We start from the raw sequence: 21,422 nt of genomic DNA, 5'->3' as shown, positions 1-21,422 counted from the left end.
AAAAGGTCTTTTTTTTTGTCTTTTTTTTTTTTTTTTTTTTAACGTTTAGTGCTGGTGGGAGGAGAAAGTTTGGTTAACTATTTAACCTATGATAGCCTTTTATCATTTTATGGCTTAGGGGTCTGTGATTTTGAGCCTTTGTCAGTACGTTCCTGGTTTGTATTCGATCTTTTCCTCAGAAAGGCTCTGGTGTCCAGTTATATGGCTTACATCGATTTACTGGAGATATGGAAAAATTATAAACAGCAGCCGAAGATACATATTTTTCCTAAAATGACTTGCCAGCAACTCTGGGTTTGGTACTCAGTTTCCATTTAAACTCTAAGCTGTTTTCTTCGGCTCACGCTTCTCTGCGTGGTGATTTTTTTTATCAGTGGGGCTCTCCATTTGGTTCGCCTCTCTATTTTTTGGCTATAACGCGATGTGTCCTGATCAGTTGGAGCAAACGCTTGTGAAAGGTCACTTGGAAGCCCCCTTTTCATTTCTCCCTGCTAGAGTTTTTCCAGCAGGCAACTCCTCTCGGGAGCGACCCCCTCCAATGTCTCCCTTTTCATATCCAAAGCTGGTTGTTACGGGGGTTAAACTTCTTAATTCCCTGAGTTTTTGTGAGCGCTTCTGCAGCCCACCGCGCTCAGCCCCACGGCTGGGTGCCGACCGCTTGCCCCCCTGAGGATGCTGTGGAAGTGTTAGGGTTTATTCTTTCACCTTCTTCAAACTTGAGGGACGGGGCCCGATTTTATACCTGTAAAACTCCCATCAGCTTCAGGGCAATTAATCTGTGCGTTGCATCGGTGCGAGATCGTATCGGCCTTTTTGGGGGAGTTTAAAGTCAGACAAAGGCTCTTCCAGGGCGCCTTGGGAAGGAAAGCTGCTTGCCAGGAGATCTCAAACCACAGAACGGGTGGCTTCTGCCTGCCCTGGCAAGGGGTTAGGTTTAGGGGGTTTCTTATATAGTTTTTGGAGGGTCGGGGAAATGACCAGAGTGGGTCTGGGACAAAGGAAGAAATCAAAATGTGAAGCAGAGTGTTTGGTGTGTTGCTAACCCTCCAGTTTTAATTTTAGCATAATTGGACCAGGGCTAGTTGCAGTCGTTAGGTGTAAAGTACCTTCGGGAAGTTCTGGCTTTATTCAGAAGTAAACATGATAGCTCTTTCAACCGAAGTCTTCCCCCCCTGCCCAAAGAAGAACTCCTCAGTTTACCTCGGAGTTTTTTCCACTAGGAAAGCGCTAAGATTTCGGGGACCTGTATTCTGATGGTAAAGCTTGTGACATGAGCTTTTGTTTCCCATGCGAGGAAACGTTAGCATTTTTTCACATGTTAACTTTTTAACAATTGCGGGGAATTTCTTTCCCTTGAAAACTGCCGTCCTTTTCTTTTTCCTCCCCTTTTCTCTCTTCTTGATATTTTTATTTCCCTTTTATATGGAGACTTGTAGATTTTGTCACTTCAAACGTTAGCTGTTCCTCCTCTTTTCTTTCGCTTTACAATACACACTAGGAGATTTTTTTTTTTTTTTTGCATATTCCTCCCCTTTCTCTGTGAGATATTGTAGTTGACCAAATTTAAAACACTACAGTATTTAGCATCCCCGCAGTGCCATTTTAAGTATTTGGACCTGGAAAATGCCCCAAGCAATAACTACCTGAATTGCTTTTAATTACACAATATAGCTGCATCATTTTACTTCAGATTCTTTTTGATTGATGCTGTAAGGCAATTGTAACCATGGATGATGGGATTAAGTGCCTCTTGAAGTGACTTTAGCTTCTTGTGGGAACAAAGGGAAAGAAGAGAACACTTAGTCCCTTTTTGAGTGAACAGCCTTTTTTCACTTGCTATATAAAGAAATACAATTAACAAACATTATCCCCAGAGGTGAATTGAAATGTACATGCGGACAATAACCGCTCTTGACTGCAATTAGACATATATGATCCGAGGTATTTTGGCCATTCATTAGCGCTAATTGTTTGAGAAACAAGACCACAGAACAAATGATTAAAATGTTAGTGCCATAACCAGGATTATTAGCATGTGTGATAAAATGCATGCGCCGCAGCTGTACCAATAAAACTCTCCGGCGAGTCGCTTTGATTCGACAAATACTCGGCTCGGCTGTGAGCCCTTCGTATTTGCACAGGGCCCGCTGATGTTTATAACAAACAACTTATATCTTCTTTTCTTAATTAGAAAGAATTACTATGCAAATTGCGGGGCTTTGCAATTTGGTAGAAGTTTCCGTTGTCTTTGGCGGATTATTTGCGTGTGGCTGTGAGCTACTCCCTAGTAAATTCGACGGAGGAAAACCATTATATTTACCCTTGGAGGGGTTTTTTTTTTGCACACACCAGAGAAATAATTTGTAGGAATTTTTGCTACGTGAGCTGGGTTCTGTTCTGTGGAGTCTTAGGTCCCGGGTCGTGCCTGTCTTTCTGCCACACCACCGCAGATACCCAGGATTGTGGTTAGTACGCGCTCACGTGCACGCAGCTCAGAAATACACGCTGTGGAAATTATCCAGCTTTTTTAACGGTTTTATTCAAACGCCTAAGCACGTCCTTTGGAAACGCTTGCCAACCCTGCGCCAAAGACTGTAGAAGGAGAGGTTTGGCCCGTCGAGCCGTGGATATTTTTCCATGCGTTAGGCAGATCACGGGGCAGCATCTCTTCCAGGGGTGATTTGATCTACCAAATAAACGGGGAACAGAGGCACAGGTTAAAGTGCTGATCCCGCACATCACTCGTGGGAGCACTTCACTTCCTGCGCTACACCTTACCGGCGCCGATGAGACCGCACAGGTGTGTGCAGTTAAGTATATGTGCGAGTACCAGCAATGCTGGCGTGTGAAAATCCAGCTTACAGCAGGGAAGCGTGTGTCATTTGGGGTAATTCCAGCGGTTTGCAGCCGCGCCGTATGGCTGCCATTGCAAAGTGCGATGTCTCTTCGTAACCATTTTGTTTTCTCCTTCGTGTGGCTGAACTATTTGCTCTTGGGTGAAACAGTTCTCAGAGGATCACGAATAACTAACTTGCCAGCTACTTTTACATATTTGATGAAGACTGTAGTAAAGTGTTATGTTTGCTGAAGAAATTTAGTCTCATTTCCAAGACCCAGGAGCATTCAGCATGCCGCTAGATGCTATGAATGAAAATAGGCTGCTGTAAAACAATTTAATGAGCATTACCCAATAGCTTAGTCCCTGTTTTAACTTACAGTGCTTAAAGGAAGAAACACTGTCTTAGCAAATTAGCTTGGTTTATGTCCATGTGTTTAGTTTAAAACATAGTCGAGCTTAGTTTGAGTCATTAAAATACTTGCAGTCAGGAAACATATGTAAGATTTTCTTCCTCTTTATGGCATGGGGTTAACAATATAATTGAGAGTGCAGTTGCTGTGTGGGTTTTTTTGTCCTAAAAAAGTAACTGCTGGGGATGTTTTTATTCTATCAAAATAACAGAAGTTGAGATAATCAGGGTAGTGTTGCCTACCAGAGTAGCTAACTGCTCATATGCATAGCACCCTGGGCCTTGCCACTGTTTTAAAAAGGTCTATAGGCAAATGGATTTCTTAATAAATCAGCTTCTTCCTCTACATTTCATTTTATTGTAAAACATAAAATATGACTTTGCAAGGAAAATGCACAGTGAGAACAGAAGATGATTGTTTAAGAATATAGCTCAAAATAATAGCATATGAAAACATTTATTGCGGTCACACCTAAGCATACTTGCTGAAAACTCTTATTTTATATGTACATTTCTAAAGCTTTGTTTTGAAAGGCGAAGGTTGCTGTGTTGGTCCACTGACACCTGTTCCTCCTGTACTTTTTTTTTTTTTTTTTAATTTATTACTTTAACTTGCTAAAATGTTCCATAAGACTAATAATTTGACAAATTTACAGTACATTTTTATAATAGCCTGTGTCCTGAAAAATCTGTGTTTTGGGCCCGTGAGGCTACAAAGTTGGTTAGCTGAAGAGGAGATACCAATAGTCACCAGGCGATAGTATTTCAAGCATCAAGGCTAATTAGGTGATGGTATTTTAATGGATTTAATCTACTACTTCTTCAGAGTCAGGCAGTCTGCTGGGGAAGCCATGTTGCTCCCCCACCTAAACTAAAGTTCATAGACCTCAGTGCTGACACCTGACTAAATCTGGTCTGCGGGTGACAACGGTTTTACCTACACAATACCACACGCTGTCGTGCGCGGTATGTAGAGCAGAGCTGCCTTCCTGGGGCTTGCAGCCGTGGGAGGGAAGACGGCTGGTCGAACAGCCCGTGGTTCAATGACAGCCCAGAAGAAATCCTGGGAAATGTGTGACAGGAGATACGTCTCATCTCAGCGTGCTCTGAGATTACGGTGTTAGCCATGGCTGTTGGGTTCCTGGCGGGTTGGAGGGTTGGTGGAGAGGCAGTCATTAAGGGTGCTTCAGAGGCTGCTTGGCGCTAGGCTGGAGTTAACTATTAATGGGCTGAGCTCTTTGACTCCTTTGTGTCTTTGGGAACTAGCGGGTTGAAGCCATCAGAGAAAGAGAATAGAAACTAATCACTTTTGTCCCCTCATATATGTTTAGTGAAGGACTGCAGACTTCTTTACTGACCTCTGTGTCACACTGAAAAAAGACTCTCCTCTTTCCATTTGAGATAAACCACTCTTCCACCTCCTCCTTGCTCTCCCAAAGTGTACTACTGCAAGAAAATGGGATTAAGTGGATTTAACTGGCAGCCACTTGAGTCGCCACAAGTTGTGTTACCATCCCCACTTCAACATGAGACAGGGGACATGAAGTGGTCCGTGCCAGAGGGGCAAAGAGGGTGCTTAGGAGACTCAGTGGATCTCAGTTGCGTGTCTACAGGTGCTGTCAGGACCTCCACCACCTAAGTCTTGAAGCTGTTGCAGTCAGAGGTGAAGAAGATTTATTAACGAGGGTGGCACTGGCACTCATAATAAAATAATGCATTATTTCTGTTTAACAGCAAGGCTGCCCTGTTGCTTAGGCTGAGTGAAGCATTACCAGGCATATTACAAAGAAGAGGTTGCCGACAGGTATTTGTGGGCTCGTAAAGTGGGTCCACCCAGGATATGCAGGGGCCTGGCAGGGGAAATGGTGGAATAGTTGTCCTTTTCCACTTGGTTTCCTGAGATAAAACGTAATAAAATCTGTCTTCATATTTTTAACGTGAGACCTATATTCAGCTTTTAGGGTGCTAACTCTAGGGAAGAGAGGGCTCTTCGACAGGCTTAGAGTAGAAGGGCAAGTATCATCGTGGTCTGTCAGCGACACATCACGTTGGCTCTGATTTAGATTGACTGAACTAATTTCCAAGCATTTGAGGGGGTTAGTCATGTTCACTTTGAAGAGAACCCACGTGTGCGTGTAGCCACGTGTCATCCAAGTGGAGCAACTTGGGAAGCATTATTAAGAGGGGCACAGGAAAACGCATGGGTCCCTGACATGATGCGATAATGACATGTTCAGCGTGGTGCTAGAAAAGCTTTGCATTATTCAAAGTGCTGGATAATATACGTGATAATGCATAGTGGTGTTATGTGGTGGGATTATTTTGTGGCCTAAGTGACTGGTGCTCTGAGTATGAAGGCAAATTGTATCATTTTGTCCTCATTTTTGATGTAGCAGAATAGGCCTGGGGGTTACAGCATGAAATGGGGAGGAACAGGAGCAGGCAAGGGTTTTGGTTTTTTGGAGGGCCATGAAACACGTGGCACCCTCTGCAATTTATTCCTCTGTGCTTGTAATTATGGAGCAAAGCAAGCTCCCTACGGCACTCAAGGGCAGCCCCCGCTGCCTCCAAGGGCACCAGCCCAGCTCGCGCCGGGGGTGGGTTAGCTGGTCCCTCACCGGGAATACCGGCACGGGGTGGAGACCACCACGAACCTGACGCCTGCGGGCCGTACGGGTGCCACCCGCTCAAGCCGTGTGGCACCTCGGGCTCACACCTGCGCTGACATGTGGTGCACAAAGCGTTTATGACCAGCAAAAGCCACCGCGGCCAGCCACCTGCTGACGATGCTGGTGGGTTTATGAGCTCTGTCGATGGAGGTTTGTGCTGCGGATCTGGCGGTCTGAAGGCTTCTGAGAGGACGTGTTGGGATTAGTGAGGTTCCACATTATGCGGGGCTTTCGTTCCTGTTTTCCTTGTTTCCCCTTCCATCCATTTTGCTTATTTAAAATTTACATGCAAATACGTTTGTTGATATAACGCTAAGGTTGCAAAATCAACTTTGCAAACCCATGTTTGTTTTAACCGACACCCCTGCGTCATTCACAGCATGCCGTCCAGCTCCTGCAGCGAGCGCGGCAGACAGCAGCCCCCTCCCTAAAGCAGTCCCGATCCGTTCCCAGCGTAGCCTCCACCCTACGGAGGAGTCCTACCACAGGGAAAAACCAGCCACCACCCTTCTGTATTCAATACTTGCCATAGCGCGCAGAACGGGCAGCGTAATTAAGGCTGCGCCGGATAACCTCAGCCCCGACAGTTCTTTGGTTCCGAGTGTTTAAGTTTGCAACTTCTGTTGAAGGTGGTGGTTTTGGAGTTTTATACTGTAATTACCTCTAAGACTGGTATCTCCCTACCTTGGCTCTTCCTGAGGGAAAAAAAACCAAACAGATAAATAACCCAAAACCAGCCACTATCTAGGTAGGAATGTTTCCCCTTTAAAATATAGCCAAGTTTTCTTTACAGCATTGTAGCCAAGAGTCTGATTTCGACAATATCCTTTACAGGGTGGATTCTCCTCTGCCAGCTGGTGTTGCTAAGCTTAGTTATCGCTTTGCATCATCTCACAAGTACGTTCCCAGGCGAGCTGTGCTGTATGTACCCGCGGATGATGAAAAGAAGATACGAAAAATCCCATCACTAAATGTAGATTGTGCGGTCCTGGATTGTGAAGATGGCGTGGCTCTGAACAGAAAGGTAATTAAAAATTATCTGTGTGACACATCGGTGCTAAAGAGAACGCGTGGAAAAACACTGCCTTTGCCTCAGGGAAGTGACAACCAGAGAGACAAAGATAAATCTTAAGATATACAGAGTAATGTAACAGTGATAGGCTTTGTGAAGGCGTTGGGGAGATCTGTTTACCCAGAACTGAAAGAGATCCCGTGTGAGTAAGTGGGGAGGGAGTTTTGAAGGAATACAGAGCTGGATGTGTAAGTTCTCATCACAGAAGAGTGGGAGATGATACTGTTATTATTGCTGCATATTTCTTAGGATAGAGGAGGAAATGGACTGTGGGAAGAGAAGCAGGAACGGAAGAGTTAGTTCAGAATCACCCAGTGGGGGTTTTGTTGTCGAAACGAAAGCATCTTCAGATTGTGAGTAAAACAGCGTGGGCTTGGGTTCGAGCCTTGGGGTGTTTAGAAATTCACTTACCGAGCTTTTTAGAAGTGCTGTTAGGGATGTTTCTGAAGGAAGAAGTTAGAACCTGAGTGCACCAGGGTTTGGAGGGCGATTTAGATTGAAGAAGCTGCAAGAAAGCAGCGATGGAGCAGCCTGGGAAAGAGATGTAGATGTGTTAAGTACCAGTGCCAAGTTTTTGTTGACACTCAATTGTGAAAGAAGAGAGAATGATGTAGCATGCATTCAGTTTTGTTTGCAAGCACATTTTGTAAATATGTGAAAATAACAATTTTAAAATGTTTCACCTCTTAAACAATGTATATGAGAAACTGGTATAAATGTTTCCTAGTGAAAGCTATTTTTGAACAAGAATGTAAGTTTGCCATAACACCATTTTCATATTTGTCAGTTTTCCTGACCATTTTACAGTGTTTCAAACTACAGCAAACAGTGTTTAGGGTTTGAGTGTGAATGTGTTGTCCAGGAAGTTATGAAAAAAGGCTTGAAAATTTTCTCTTGTCATCTCAAAAATGTGGATGAAATTTTATTCTTTTCTGTTTCTTGGGAGTTAATGCTTTCCAAAAGGACTCTGTTGAATAGTGCCCTCTTTAACGTTCAGGTCTTTACAGGTATGTTGGAAAGAAAAAGGTTTAGAGAATTTTCATATATCTATTTAGTTCTACGAAGTGAAAATAGCATTGATGAATGTTCATGTGTACTGCTGAAGACAGTTGGAAAACTTTTTCCAGTTGCTAAAATTCTGTGTGGAAGACTAAGATTATATCTGCTGTCACAGTGAATTAGTATTGTTTAGGTCATATTTGGAAGGCTGCTGCTGTAAGATGACACAAGACACACTTGTATATTAAACTGCAGTATTTTTAGGTGCAGCTTTATTCTATAAAAGAAATCATTTATAGCAGAAGCATCTATTTGTAATAGAGGATGACAGCAAAACAAAATTTCATGATCAAGGTGACAAAGTTGATAGTAGTAATTTCTAAAGGGTGGTAAAATTCTAGCTCTGTTGAAGTGAAGGGTGGTTATGCCACTGGGTATAAGATTTCAAAGAAATTAGGGGGAAAATCTGTATTAGGAACTTGAGACGACAGATGAGCCCATGAATGAGCTTAAATGCAAAAAGGAAGCAGACAGGAGGTAGAAGTGGGGGAGCAACACAGAAGTGTTGTCCAGGCACGTAGGGGCAGAATGAGGAAGGTCAAAGCTTGGCTGGAATCAAAACTGGTGAGCGATGAGCAGGACAACAGGAATGGCTGTTACGAGTGCATCAGCAGCAAAAAGAAGGAAGACCAGGGAAAATGTGGGCCCACTGCTCTGTGAAGCCTTAGGCTTTACTGTCAGAGGTCATCTCCTAAAAGCAGGGAGAGGGAAATGGTAGCCACAGTAGGGGAGGATGGAGTTAGGGTCTATTTAAATAAGCTGGTCCATGGGACCAGACAGGACGTGCTGGAGGCTGCTGAGGCTGCTGAGGCAGCTGGCTAGTGTCATCCTGAAGCTGCTGTCTGTTATCACTAAAAGGTCGTGGTGGCTGTAGGAGGTTCCTGATGCCTGGAGAAAGGCAGGTATCACAGCCATCAGCAGAAAGGGTAAGAGTGAATAACTATAGGCCCATCAACCTCACACTATTGCCCAGGAAAGTGCTGATTCTCAGGGAAGGTATTTTACAATGCACAAGGACCTAGCCAGAATGGACTGATGAAGAGCAAATCATGCCTGACAAATCTGATCTCTTTCTCCAAATAAATTGCTGTCTTTGAGTATGAGAGCTGAATAGATGTTGTCTACCTTGACTTTAGCAAGGTTTTTGACATGGTCTCTCATAATATCCTGATCGTCAGCCTGAGAAAAAGTGGACTAGATGAATAGACTGTAGGGCAGGTGGCAGGAATTGGGTGGTCTATGCTGTGTGCTATTTGGCACTTCTCTCTGCTCTGGCCAATACTGTTAACTTCTCCATTAGCAACCTGGTTGATGGGATGGAGTGCACTCTTACCAGGTTCCCGGTGAATCCAAACTGGGGTGCAGCTGATATGCTGGATGGCATAGCTGCTCTTCTGATGGGGCTTCAGTTGGAGGAACAACCTGACAGAAAGGTAATGAAGTCCAACAAAAGTAAAAAATGTATTCCCAGCACCGGGCTGGGATAACCACATGCACTGATACAGGACTGGGGAGTGACTGCCTGGGGGGAGCTCTGCCAAAAAGGCACAAACTGAACGAGGTCAGTGGTGCACCCTTGCAGCAAAGGTGACTGACCACCACCAGGGCTGTGCTGGCACAGGTGCAGCCAGCAGGTCCAGGGAAGGGGTCCCTCCCCTCCACGTGGCTTTTGAGGGTCCCTGGGAGGGCTGTGACCAGCTGTGGACCCCAGGACAAGAGAGAGACTAACCAATGGGAGGGAGCCCAAGAAGGGCCACCAAGGTGGTCATGGCACAGGAGGAGAGGCTGAGGATCTGGGTCTGTTCATCCTGGAGAAGAGGAGGCTGAGGGGGCCTCAGTGGAGGCTTTGCTGCCTGAGGGGAGCTGGATGGATGGCAGAGCCAGGCTGTTCTCAGGGGAGCTCAGCAACAGGGCAGCAGCGATGAACACAAGTTGCATGAGGGGAAAAGCTGACTGTAGACAAGGGAAAATACTCTTCCCCTTGCAGGCAAACACTCAAGAGTGGTGGTTCATCCTCCCACCATGAGGGTATTGAAGCCTTGACTGGGTGAAGCCATAAACAACCTGCTGTAGAGCAGTAGTTAGCCCTGCTTTGAGGAGGCAGATGGACAAAGTAGTCTCCTGGGGTCCCTTCCAACCAGAATTACATTGTGTGATTGCACGATGTAGTAATTCAAAGTGGTCAGAAGGTTGAATTTCATTTTTAGATCTTCCACAGATACTCAGGAAGACTTTGAGACTTAGGTTCTGTGAATGTGAAGCTGAAATTATTATTGCTCTTGCTACTTAACTTATTAGTGTTTCTGAGGTGTCTGGAGACTTTGTGTGAAAGATATGTCAACAACATATACTGAAGTACAGTATTCAATGGCCCATTGCAAATGGGTCACCTGAAACTGAGAAAAAAAAACACTGGGAAGCACAGCAACACCAAGTCTGTCTTTTAATCATTATTTTTAAAATAAGAACTGATGAATTTGACTATATTGCCATGGTTTATATCAATAAAAATACTAATTACAGATTTTCTTGAAACTGCTACAGAAATGTTGAGGTTTTGGAAAATCAGGACCTGGTTGAAGGTTCATAGTGCCTTGGGCCAAACTTACCTGTCTACAGAAGGCCTTCACTTGCATTGAGTCCAAGCAGCAAGTTTGAACTACATCTTAACAAGTCTATTTTACAAGATGCATTGTGGTTTGTATCAGGATGAAGTTAGAGTCAGAGAGATCAAGAATCTGGAATGTCAACAGCTCCGTTTGATTACTTGTTTAAAAAGAAAGAGGAAGAGGAGTTTCCTATAACTGAAACTGATAACATACGCAAAACTGCATCTAGTTGCAGTAGCTGCTTTTGAAGCTGCAGTTTGTAAATTAAAAGTCTTTAAATATTTTCTATACAAGATTTTCTCTCTAAGAAATCTTGGAAGATTTCCTTCCCTGCACCCTGCCCCCAAGTATCATAGAATCATGGAATCATAGAATAGCAGGTTGGAAGGGACCTGAAGGATCATCTGGTCCAACCTTTCTTGGCAAAAGCACGGTCTAGACAAGATGGCCCAGCGCCCTGTCCAGCTGAATCTTGAAACTGTCCAATGCTGGGGAACCCACCACTTCCCTGGGGAGATTATTCAAGTGGCTGATTGTTCTCACTGTGGCAAATTTTCCTCTTGTGTCCAGTCAGAATCTCCCCAGGAGTAACTTGTACCCATTAGCCCTCGTCTTTTCCATGTGACTCCTCATAAAAAGGGAGTCTCCATCTTCTTTGTAGCCACCCTTTAAGTACCGGAACATGGTGAGAAGATCTCCCCTAAGCCTTCTTTTCTCAGGGCTGAACAAGCCCAGTTCTCTCAGCCTTTCCTCACATGGCAGGCTTCCCAGTCCTTTGATCATCTTTGTCACCCTTCTCTGGGCCCTCTCCAGCCTGCCCACATCTTTTTTGCATAGCAGGGACCAAAACTGAACACAGTATCCCAGGTGTGGCCTGACAAGCGCTGAGCAGAGCAGAATAACAACGTCTTTATCTCTGCTGGTGATGCCCCTGTTGATACAACCCAGCATCCTGTCGGCTTGCTTTGCCACAGCAGCAGCACACTGGTCACTCGTATTGAGCTTGCTGTCCACCAGGACCTGCAGGTCCCTTTCCACAGAGTGGCTCTCCAGCCAGGTGGATCCCCACCTGTGCTACATGCCTGGATTATGTTTCCCAGGTGCGAGACCTTACTTGTCCTTGTTGAATTTCATAAGGTTCTTGTTAGGCCACTTTTCCAGCCTATCCAGGTCTTCCTGCAGGATGGCTCTCCCTTTCAAAGTGTCCACTTCCCTACTCAGTTTGGTATCATCAGGAAACTTCATCAGGGTACACTCGACCCCACCATCCAGATAACTTATGAAGACATTAAACAGCGTTGGGCCCAGTATTGATCCCTGAGGGACCCCACATGTGATGGGTTGCCAGTTTGAAAAGGAGCTATTTCCCACCACCCTCTGGGTGCACTCTGTCAGCCAGTTCCCCACCCACCACATAGACCACTTGTCTAGACCATAACCCATCAGTTTCTCTAGGAGGAGGATGTGGGAAACTGTAGTGAAAACCTTTGAGAAACCCAGGTAGACAATGTCCACCACATGAACTGAGCAGGTTCCTTTGTCGTAGAAGGCGATCGGATTTGTCAAGTACAATTTGTCTGTGGTGAATCCATGCTGGCTTTTCCCAATCGTGTGCATCATTTGACTTGTGGTAGCCCCCAGCAGGATTCATTCCCTAACTTTCCGAGGGCCTGAAGTAAGACTGATGGGCCTGTAATTTCCTGAATGCTCCTTTAAGCCCTTCTTGTAGATGGCAATGACATTAGCCTTCTTCCAGTCTTCTGGGACATCCCCTGGTCTCCATGACGTCTCAAAGATTATGCAGAGCGGCCTCACAATGACATCAGCCAGCTCTCTTAACACCGTCAGGTGGGTAACGTCAGGGCTCGTCGATTTGTAGGGGTCAAGCTCCTGCAATAGTTCACTACCAACCCTTCCTTCACTGACAGGGGGTCTGTGTTTGCATCAACCTGGATTTTTGTTCCCAGGGCCTGGGTCCCAACAGTGCTGGTAAAGATGGAGGTGGAGAAAGTGTTGAGAACCTCCACCTTTTCAGTGGTGTTGGTGATTAATTCACCTCTCCTGTTTAACAGTGGGCCAACATTTTCCTTCTGTTTCTCCTTGTTGTTTATGTACCTGAAGAACTCTTTCTTGTAGTTTTTGACATCTCTGTCTAGTTTCAATCTGAGCTGAGCTTTTGCTTTTCTAACTGCATCTCTGCACACCCTGGCAATGACCTTGTAGTTCTCGATGGGTAGTCGTTCGCTTTTCCATCTCTGGTACGCTTCTCTTTCGGTTTGAGCAGACTCAGAAGCTCACAGTTAAGCCAAGGGGGTCTCTTGCTAGGCCTACTTCCCTTACCTTAAAGGGGTGAACTGGTTTTGTGCTTCCAGGAGAGTGCTCTTGAAAACCTCGCAGCACTTGCTAGCTCCTTTATCCTCTGTGGAAGCTTCCCACGGAATCCTTCCCAGCTGAGCTCTGAGTGAGCTGAAGTTTGCTCTTCTAAAATCTAAAACCTTTGTCTCAGTACTAACCTTCAGGGTGCTCAGCAGGATCCCAAACTCCACAACATTGTGATCGCTGCAGCCAAGGCTATCACTAACTGAGCCATGACAAAGCAGGTTTTCTTGATTTGAGTAGCAAGTCCAGCAGTGCCTCATTCCTCATTGGCACATCTAACATTTGTGTGAGGAAGCAGTCCTCTGTGCATTCCAGGAACCTGATGGATGACGTGTGGGCTGCTGTATTGTTCTTCCAACAAATGTCTGGGTAGTTGAAGTCACCCATAAGAACCAGGTTCTGTTGACATGAGGCTTGCTTAAGTGGCCTAAATATTGCTTTGTTGGCCTTATCGTCTTGGTTTGGAGGTTAGTAGCAGATGCCTACTGTAAAATCCTCCTCGAAGATGACCTCCCTGATCTTGACCCAGACGCATTCGATTTGGCTTCCACAATCACTGCAGTTGACTTCTATACATTTCAAGGTTCTCCTTAACATAGAGCGCGACTCCTCCTCCTCTTCTTCTCTGCCTTGTCTTTACGAAACAGCCTGTAACAATCCATTGCAATCCTCCAGTCATGTGAGTGTGTTTTGGAATAACTCACAGAGGGGGTCCTGTATTACATAGTCTGATCTACATACCATTTTGGTGGTATTCCCTCAAGAGCTACCACACTGACCATAACTTCAGGTGCCACCTGTTGACCTCTCCTTCTTTTCAATCTTTTTTCTAGTTGATATTTTGACTAAATCTCAAAAAAACCTTGCAGCAAGAAGTTCACAAGGAGAAAATTCCTCAGCTTTTAGAGGGAACCAGTGGGAAAAAATAGCTAAAAAGTGAAGTTGCAGTGTGGTGAATACTAAGCCTGCAAGTAGGGTGAGAGATGATCCTGGTGTGAGTAGGACACATAAGGCTTTTGCAACCCCTTTGGGACTTGACAGAGCTGTAGAAGGTCTTCAAAAGTTCAGAATAGGGAAGATGAGAGGAAGATAAGCCAGTGTTGCTGAAAATTTCAGCGGCCTTTTACAAAGTTAGCTTTAGTCTTGCTGAACATATCCTACTAGTCATGCTGACCTCAAATCCTGTTTGGGGCTCCACATGCTGTTTTTAGAGGTTCAAATGCATTATGTCACATGATATGGACTGTCAACTGCCTCTCCAGGTGTCGGACTCTGTAAGACATTGGGAATTTCTATGACAGAGTTTTAGTTTTTGGCTGGGGGGAGAATTGAATACTGCTAAAGGGAAATTACTTTCCCTGAGCTACTGTTCACAGGTGAAGATAAGAGCTCTTCCCCACTGATGTACATGTAAAGTTTCTGCAGTGTTGCTGTACATTTTAAAGAAATTACTCAGAATGGCTTGCTTGGTGAACAGTTCAAATAGAAATTCTAAAACTATAAAATTAGAAATAATACAGATTGCAGTGTTGATATGTTGCAAATGCATCACACTGTAGAGAGTTTTGGTGAAATGCTACAAAAATAGCTTATATCTATTTTAGCTCTTCACAGGAAAAGGCCTGAATATTCTTTCATCTTAACTGTAAAAAAGAAAAACGTAAAAAAGATGGCTGCATCAACATGCTTGACCAAGTCATATAAGCCAGTAAGCTGAACTGCATGTTATACCATTGAGAGGTCTGTATGTAGGAGCTGAGCTGTCTGAAGATATCTCAGTGGTTCCCAGCCAAGCCAGCACTCCCTGGAGTAGCGTTCTCTGTATACAGAGCTGTGTTACTCACTGTGCTTCCATGCCAGGTGAACGTGCCAGTATTATCACGTGGAAAAGTTTCCTTCTCCTGTTGGAGAAAGGAAGCTTTCCATGCCAGTGCTTTCATCTTCCAAGGGCAGGGTGGGCTAAGATTTCGTCGTTAGTTCCCATCGGTCTTGTAAGGTTAGAAGATTAATCCAATAAAATTTACATTCATCCAATAAAATTTATTAATATTCAGGGCTGCACTGTTACCACCCTTACAAGAGAGTTTTCTAGAAGAGCATTTTTTTCATCAGGATCCTGTCTTCAGTGCTGCTATTCTTCAGAGCATGCGGGAGGTGTTAGCTGCCACGTCAGCCTAGCAAGAGACCAGTTGGAGCTGCTACTTCACTATTTATGCCTCTTTCTGAGTCCTTGGCAAGTTTCAGAGCATTTTCATGCCTCCAGCCAGTGCTATTAGTGGCTTTATCTTCATCGAGGTCAGAAGGATGGTTTTGAATAATTGGGATATATGAAGCCTTAGTCTGTAGCTGTCTTTAAGTGTGCCATCAGGCCACCCAGGGCACAGTCCTTTTTGCCAAAGATGACCTTTGAAAGTTATCTCAGGCAAATTTTGAAGGGGCTAGAGTCCAGCCTTTTCCTTCCATAGGGAATGCCAGTATTAAAAATCAAAGCAAAACCCCATCTTTTCCCTCCTGCCCACAACATTTTTTGTATCAAAGGTGTAAAAACAATCCCTTGGAGTGTACATATGGATGGGAAACGTCTGTGGGGTCTTCTGACATGAAACACTTGAAAATATGAGATTTCATTGTTGTTCCTCTGGAACTAAATAGATCTCATTCATCCAATAAAATGTATTAATATTCAGGGCTGCACTGTAAAATTATGTAGGACTGATTAGGGTTTAAGTTTCTAAGCCCTTTTTGCTGTGCATCGTGATTGTATCACTTTTTAGAAAGACGTTACTCTCTCCTCCAACACTTGAGCAACAGAAGCTGGGGAAGAGGAAGCCTCTGCTCTGTCCTTTCCTCACATTCCTTCCTCAAGAGGGGAAACATCAGCCCCTGAGCCTCTTCTGTTCGCTCTGCTCCCCTCTGCAGTGAGGGGAAGTTCGGCTGGGCTAAGAGGATGGATCGGGAAGGACCTATTTTGCTCAGCCGCGGCATGGCCTCTTAGGGTCATAGCATCAATTTGTTCCCACTTAATATCTTGTAGTAGCCACTTAAAAGATCATCTCTGCGCTGTGCCATGGAAGAAAAAAAAAATTCAATTAATTATTTTGAATTGCTTGTTTTTAAAAATAGGATTAAAGCCTGACCACTTTTCAAACTGTTCTGCTATGAATAACGCGTACGTAAGAGATGACTCTGGGTTCGTTACAGTTAAGAGCAGATCATCCGCATACATGCTGATTTTATGGAGATTTCTCCCCATAAGAATGCCTCCTCCATCTCTCTAGTGATCTGATCCTGGGGTCAGAACAAACAGCATGCCAGCAAGAGAGCATCCTTGCCTACCATTTTTCCCCTAATCTGAGGCCTTCTGACCTTTTTATTCCTTATCACTGATGAGAAGAGGCTCTTGCATATAAAATAACACTTCAACTAAATTTGGGGGTGGAGATAAATACATAAAATGGGTCAGCGTGGTATACCAAAAAATCCTAGGCTTTCCTTATTGAAATGTATCTCCTTATTGATCTTACTGAAGGCTTTTACAGTATCGGTGGAAAAAAGCTGCAGTTGGTTTTCATAAACCTCTAGCTACTTCAATTAAAATCAACATTTTTCCTGTATTATGTGATGATAATCTTTTTTTTTTAATAAAGCCAAGTTGGTTAGGATTTATCAATGCCATAGGTACTTCTCTAGGCTCATAGTGAGAATGTTAGCTAGTACTTCATAGGCACAGATGCATGAAACATTGATAACTAGGTTATTTTACCAGGTCTTTGCTTTATTTATAATAAATTAGTACTGTACCTAATTGTATTCTTCCTACAGGGAGAAGGCTTGCTGATAAAGTGTGTAGAGAATGATTAAATGTACACAGGCGCATAGTGGGGTGACTTCTCTTCAAAAGATGCACAAAATTAAAATGGGAATGCTGCTTTCCCCGGTGGCTTGCCATTATTAAAAGTCTCAGTAGCATGGGAAATTTCTTCGGTAGGAATTGGGGAGTCCAAAAGTCTCTCTGGTTTATTGTAGGGAAGCTGAACTGTACAGTGAAACTCTGTGAGGCCTTTTTGATCCTTGAAGAGTTCTGATGAATATACATTTTTATGAAAGTTGTAAAGTGTTTTCATTTCCTTATTAATCCCACCATGGTCCTGGAAGAACTGCCACTCCTGAGTAGTAACTGTAACAATAAAAGTTTTTGTTCCTATTGTTTTACTATACAAGCCAATCATCTTCCTTATATAAAGATTTGAGGATTCATAAGGACGATCACAATATTCAGCAATTTTTGTCTTAATGAGCCAGTAATGCCTGTGCCTCTTCGAGGAAAGCCTTTGAATTGCCAGTTATTTCTTTTTCACTGATTCAGATATATCCAATTAACTTTGACTTGGACATGTTCTGATATAACTATTACTGCTGACAGAGTGCTGTCTAGAAACTTGGGGAAAATGTCTCGGCTCAGTATTAGCAGGGATTTCAGGCAGGAATATATTAATCAACCAGGGGAAATATTTTAAAACATGTAGTTTGAACTTGGAATTCACAGTGCTTCAACTCTGTGTAGTCCACTGCCCATAGGCACATCAGCATACCTGGGTACTGAAGGCTAATTGCAGGACTAGAAGTCATGTATCGCTACACATTTCTGGACCAGTTTTCAGTATTTCATCTATTTTCATAGCAGGAAGGACTGGCTGCACAGCCAGTGAGCATCTAGCACTTGGTTTGAAGGGAGACATTTGAGTTTCAAGCATGCTACAGAAAATCAAGCTGATATACAAAAATTTCAGTATACATGTGTAGGTTAGAAACAATCTGTTGGATCAAATTTGGGCAGACTTTTATCTGTATGCAGAGCCATGTGTTGGGTTGTGTAATCTGGCTGCAGTGGTACTGGGGGGTGAGCAAAACATAAAGGTACTGCCCAGATCATAGTCAGAGGGATTCTCAGCACTCAACACCATGTGCTCCATGTCTCCTTTGCCTTTTTCTTGGCCTTGCAGACAGAGAAATATGTTTGTATGTCCAATTTTCTATTGCAATTAATCTTGAAACCTAGTCTTGAACCTAAGACTCCGTTGTGCTTGTAACCAGTAGTCCACCCTGCTTATTCTTCCACACTGTAAGGGCCACATTTTGAAAACAGAGAGGCAAGCCAAGCATGAGGAAACCCACAGGCTCCATTAACAGGGACATGGATCAGGAAGTGGTAGGACACACAAAAAACACAGCACTTGCCCTCTTTGTTAAACTTTTCTACTGGGTATCTGTACAGTCAGAGTCAAAGCAGGGGTCTCAGTGGTCCTTTGGTCTGATTTAGGTAAGATAGGTAGGTAAGGGAAAGTAGAAATGCGTGGTACTCTTCCCAGTGCATTGGTGCCACCAAAACTGAACCTGTCCCAGGGTGGTAAGGAGTGGGGTGAACCTTAGAGATACTCAGCAGATTATGGGCAAAATCTGTGGTTTATTTCACCAAACTATTTAAACATTACCTGTCTACCTGGGGTTTAGCAGTATTATTAGGTAGAAAAACAAAGAAGTGCGGCGGGATGCTGGGTAAGACAAAGGAATTTTTGATGTCAGATGGTGGAACAGCATGGCTGTACACATGGAAGTTGCAGATGAGGGTAGGGATGTGTGTGGTCATGGCTAGGCTTGCGAATCTTGGCCGGTGCCAGCTGAAAGCATGATATTTAACCTCTGTACCTTTAGTTTCATCTATTATTCTTCTTGAGACCAGAGAAAAGGATCGTAGCACTCAGTACCTATGCAGAAGCCTCATTTCCTTCCACTGTATGTCCAGTTAGCAGGAGTCCACAATACTTATAATGCTGCAGGTTCTGCAGTCCTTATTCAGGTAACATTTCACAATGAATTAAGGACATTTGCGTCTAAATGAGTAATTCAGGATTAAGCTCTTCAGGGCTTTGAGCTTCCTCCTCCTATACACCACTATATATTGAATTGAAGGCATGTGTGCTGTGCTAGTTGCAGGACACACCATTCCCAAAATAAGCATAGAACCATCTAAAATCAGCCTTTTATTTCCACCACGAACTAAGCCCATGCCATGATGCCCCTTCAACTTAGAGTGGAGTAATTTATCGCTGTTCAACAGAAGACAAAACATATGGATTACAATTGCCTAAAGCCCTGTCTTTTACATAATTCTGCAAATGACTTTCTTCTCTGAATTGTGGAAAGACTGTGTGCTAAACAGTGCTTTATACACCAAAAGAATACACTTTCATGGAACAGGCTGGTACCCAAAATAGCTACAAAAACACATCCCTGGCCTACTGAAACTGGAGACCATCCAGACCCATGAATTCATTGCGCACTCACATACCAGAATAGAACACGATACACAACTCTCGGGATTTTTCTAGTCCCTGTCATAAAAGCCATAATAAACAGGGACAAAGCATGAGGAAGTACATGTATTTGTTTACTCACGTCTAAAGCTGCGTAGCTCTGCTGGCTACATAGTGTGCAGAAGGCTCCAGGGGCACAAAAGCTCTTAATGTGTCCCCAGGTTATAAATTGCCATGCCCAGAGTTTGGGCTTCCAACCAAAGAATTCTTTTGCAAAGAAGCAAATTTTTTTTCTTCGTTTCGGGTAAGCCGAAACATCTAGCTGCGTTTGGAAGATGCTGTTTTGGCAGTGGTTTTTAAGTATGTATGGTAGCCCATCTAAATGCATTGACCAAAGTATATTGTATACCCGTCTCCAAAGACAAATGCACACATCTGCAAATCCAGTGTACAGCAGATTTGGTTGTTAATGGAAGCTGCTCTGCTGAGGTTGCCCATCTTTCCTTTTGGCTACGAATACCATGAGGGATATCACGATCTGTCTTCTTGGTTATCAGTAAGGAAAGAGAGAGGCTGACTGTGGAGTCTGATCAGCACTTTGCATCTTTTCTGAAAGGGTAAATAAAATCTTAGTGTTTTCTGAGTTTGACTACAATTTCTATCTTTAAAGCAGCTTGGTTGCTCTGAGATTGCTGTTTCAACTCCTGAATGGCTGCATAACATAGTGCTTGTCTACTGGGGATCGCTGTAATAGCTCCTTTTGCTATCCTCCTTTCACTGCAGTGCATTAGGGCTACCCTCTCCAGAACAATGTACTTGCCAATTACTTCAAGATTGGGAGAAAAGAATTGTAAATATTTTTCTTCATTTCTGATCACTGAGCTCCAGAAGACCATAAATCCTTGTGTTGTTCCTCCTTTGGGAGCAAATTGTTGTAAAGATCCTGTCTGTTCATTTTAGGATCATTATAAACCATGGATTGCTCTTTCTTTCCTCCTTACTTGTTACAGTCTCTTACTAGATTGCCTCAAAATAGCTGTTCCTGTGCGAGGCTTGAGCAACTTCATCTTCTAAGGTTTCACAATGCAGTTGTGCATTAAAAGGGTATACGTTGAACAAATTGGTATTTTCTTCCAGCTTAGCCAGGTTATTTGGTTACATTCTAAACTTTGATTCCACATAGACCCAATCTTCCACTCATTAACTAATTATTTTTAAAGAGCATAATTATAGATCATAATTCAGTATGCATTTTCTTGAGAAAAAGGGCAAATTAATACATGTAAACATGGGTGAATCTATTTAAATACACTGTCCACAAAATCCTTACAATATGTAAACAACATTTGTTATGCCTTGGAGATAGCATATGATTGGGCTCATGAGACCCTGTTTATCCTACTGAACAGTTTCTTTTACAACTTCAAAGAGAATTTTATATATTTATGGCAATAGCAGGGTGTTAAGTGTAGCTAGACAGAAATTATACCTCAGCTATTTAGTTAATGCCAGTAGGGATTAAATTAGATTTTATAGCTGTTAGTAGAAGTCTGTTTTGTAGCTAACAAGTGGGATTTTTTAAATCCTGGAAAGCATAATCCTATTATAAAACTGGCAGCTGAATTAACATTATCTAGGAAGCAAGTCTTCACGGATTAACATTTTTTGACATTAACAAAGAAAAACTAATGCTACAGGGATATTAGATACTTTTCCCAAAAGTAGGAAAAAAAGGAAAGTGAATATAGGACAAGATAAATGGCACAAATACTGCAGGAAGGAAAAATGGAGTGAAATATGCATGAGAAATTAAATCTGGGAGTGCCCATGTTCTGCCTCAAATACAAAAGAAGTACACCAGGTAGGAAAAGGCTCCACAACTGGTAATTCATATGTTAGTTTGCGCATTGATTTATACGTGCCTTATGACTAATTCACAGTTATCCAACATGAGCTAAATCACATTATCCAACGTGGGAGAGCCACAAAGGTCTTCTCCTACCCTGAGGGCTGAGGTCTTTGCATTCCAGCTAGATGCTATAGGAGCCAAGGTCTTGGCAGCAGTGCAGAAG

The 21,422-nt window shown here is 43.4% G+C and overlaps 1 protein-coding gene across 1 annotated transcript in view; it reads left to right on the top strand.

Annotated features, from left to right (window-relative positions):
- CLYBL (citramalyl-CoA lyase) overlaps positions 1-21,422 on the top strand; it is a gene marked incomplete at its 5' end in the record, with an annotated part of 178,837 nt that overhangs the window by 85,343 nt on the left and 72,072 nt on the right. Inside the window, one exon of the mRNA XM_082009527.1 lies at positions 6,752-6,941. Within this exon, the coding sequence (XP_081865653.1) occupies positions 6,752-6,941 (190 nt within the window). The remainder of the gene's footprint in view (positions 1-6,751; positions 6,942-21,422) is intronic.

This window comes from Phaethon aethereus (assembly GCF_964289735.1).
Source record: "Phaethon aethereus genome assembly, chromosome: 1".
Lineage (NCBI taxonomy): Eukaryota > Metazoa > Chordata > Aves > Phaethontiformes > Phaethontidae > Phaethon > Phaethon aethereus.
The sequence above is the reverse complement of the archived record's forward strand: the minus strand, read 5'-3'. Positions and strand labels throughout refer to the sequence as shown.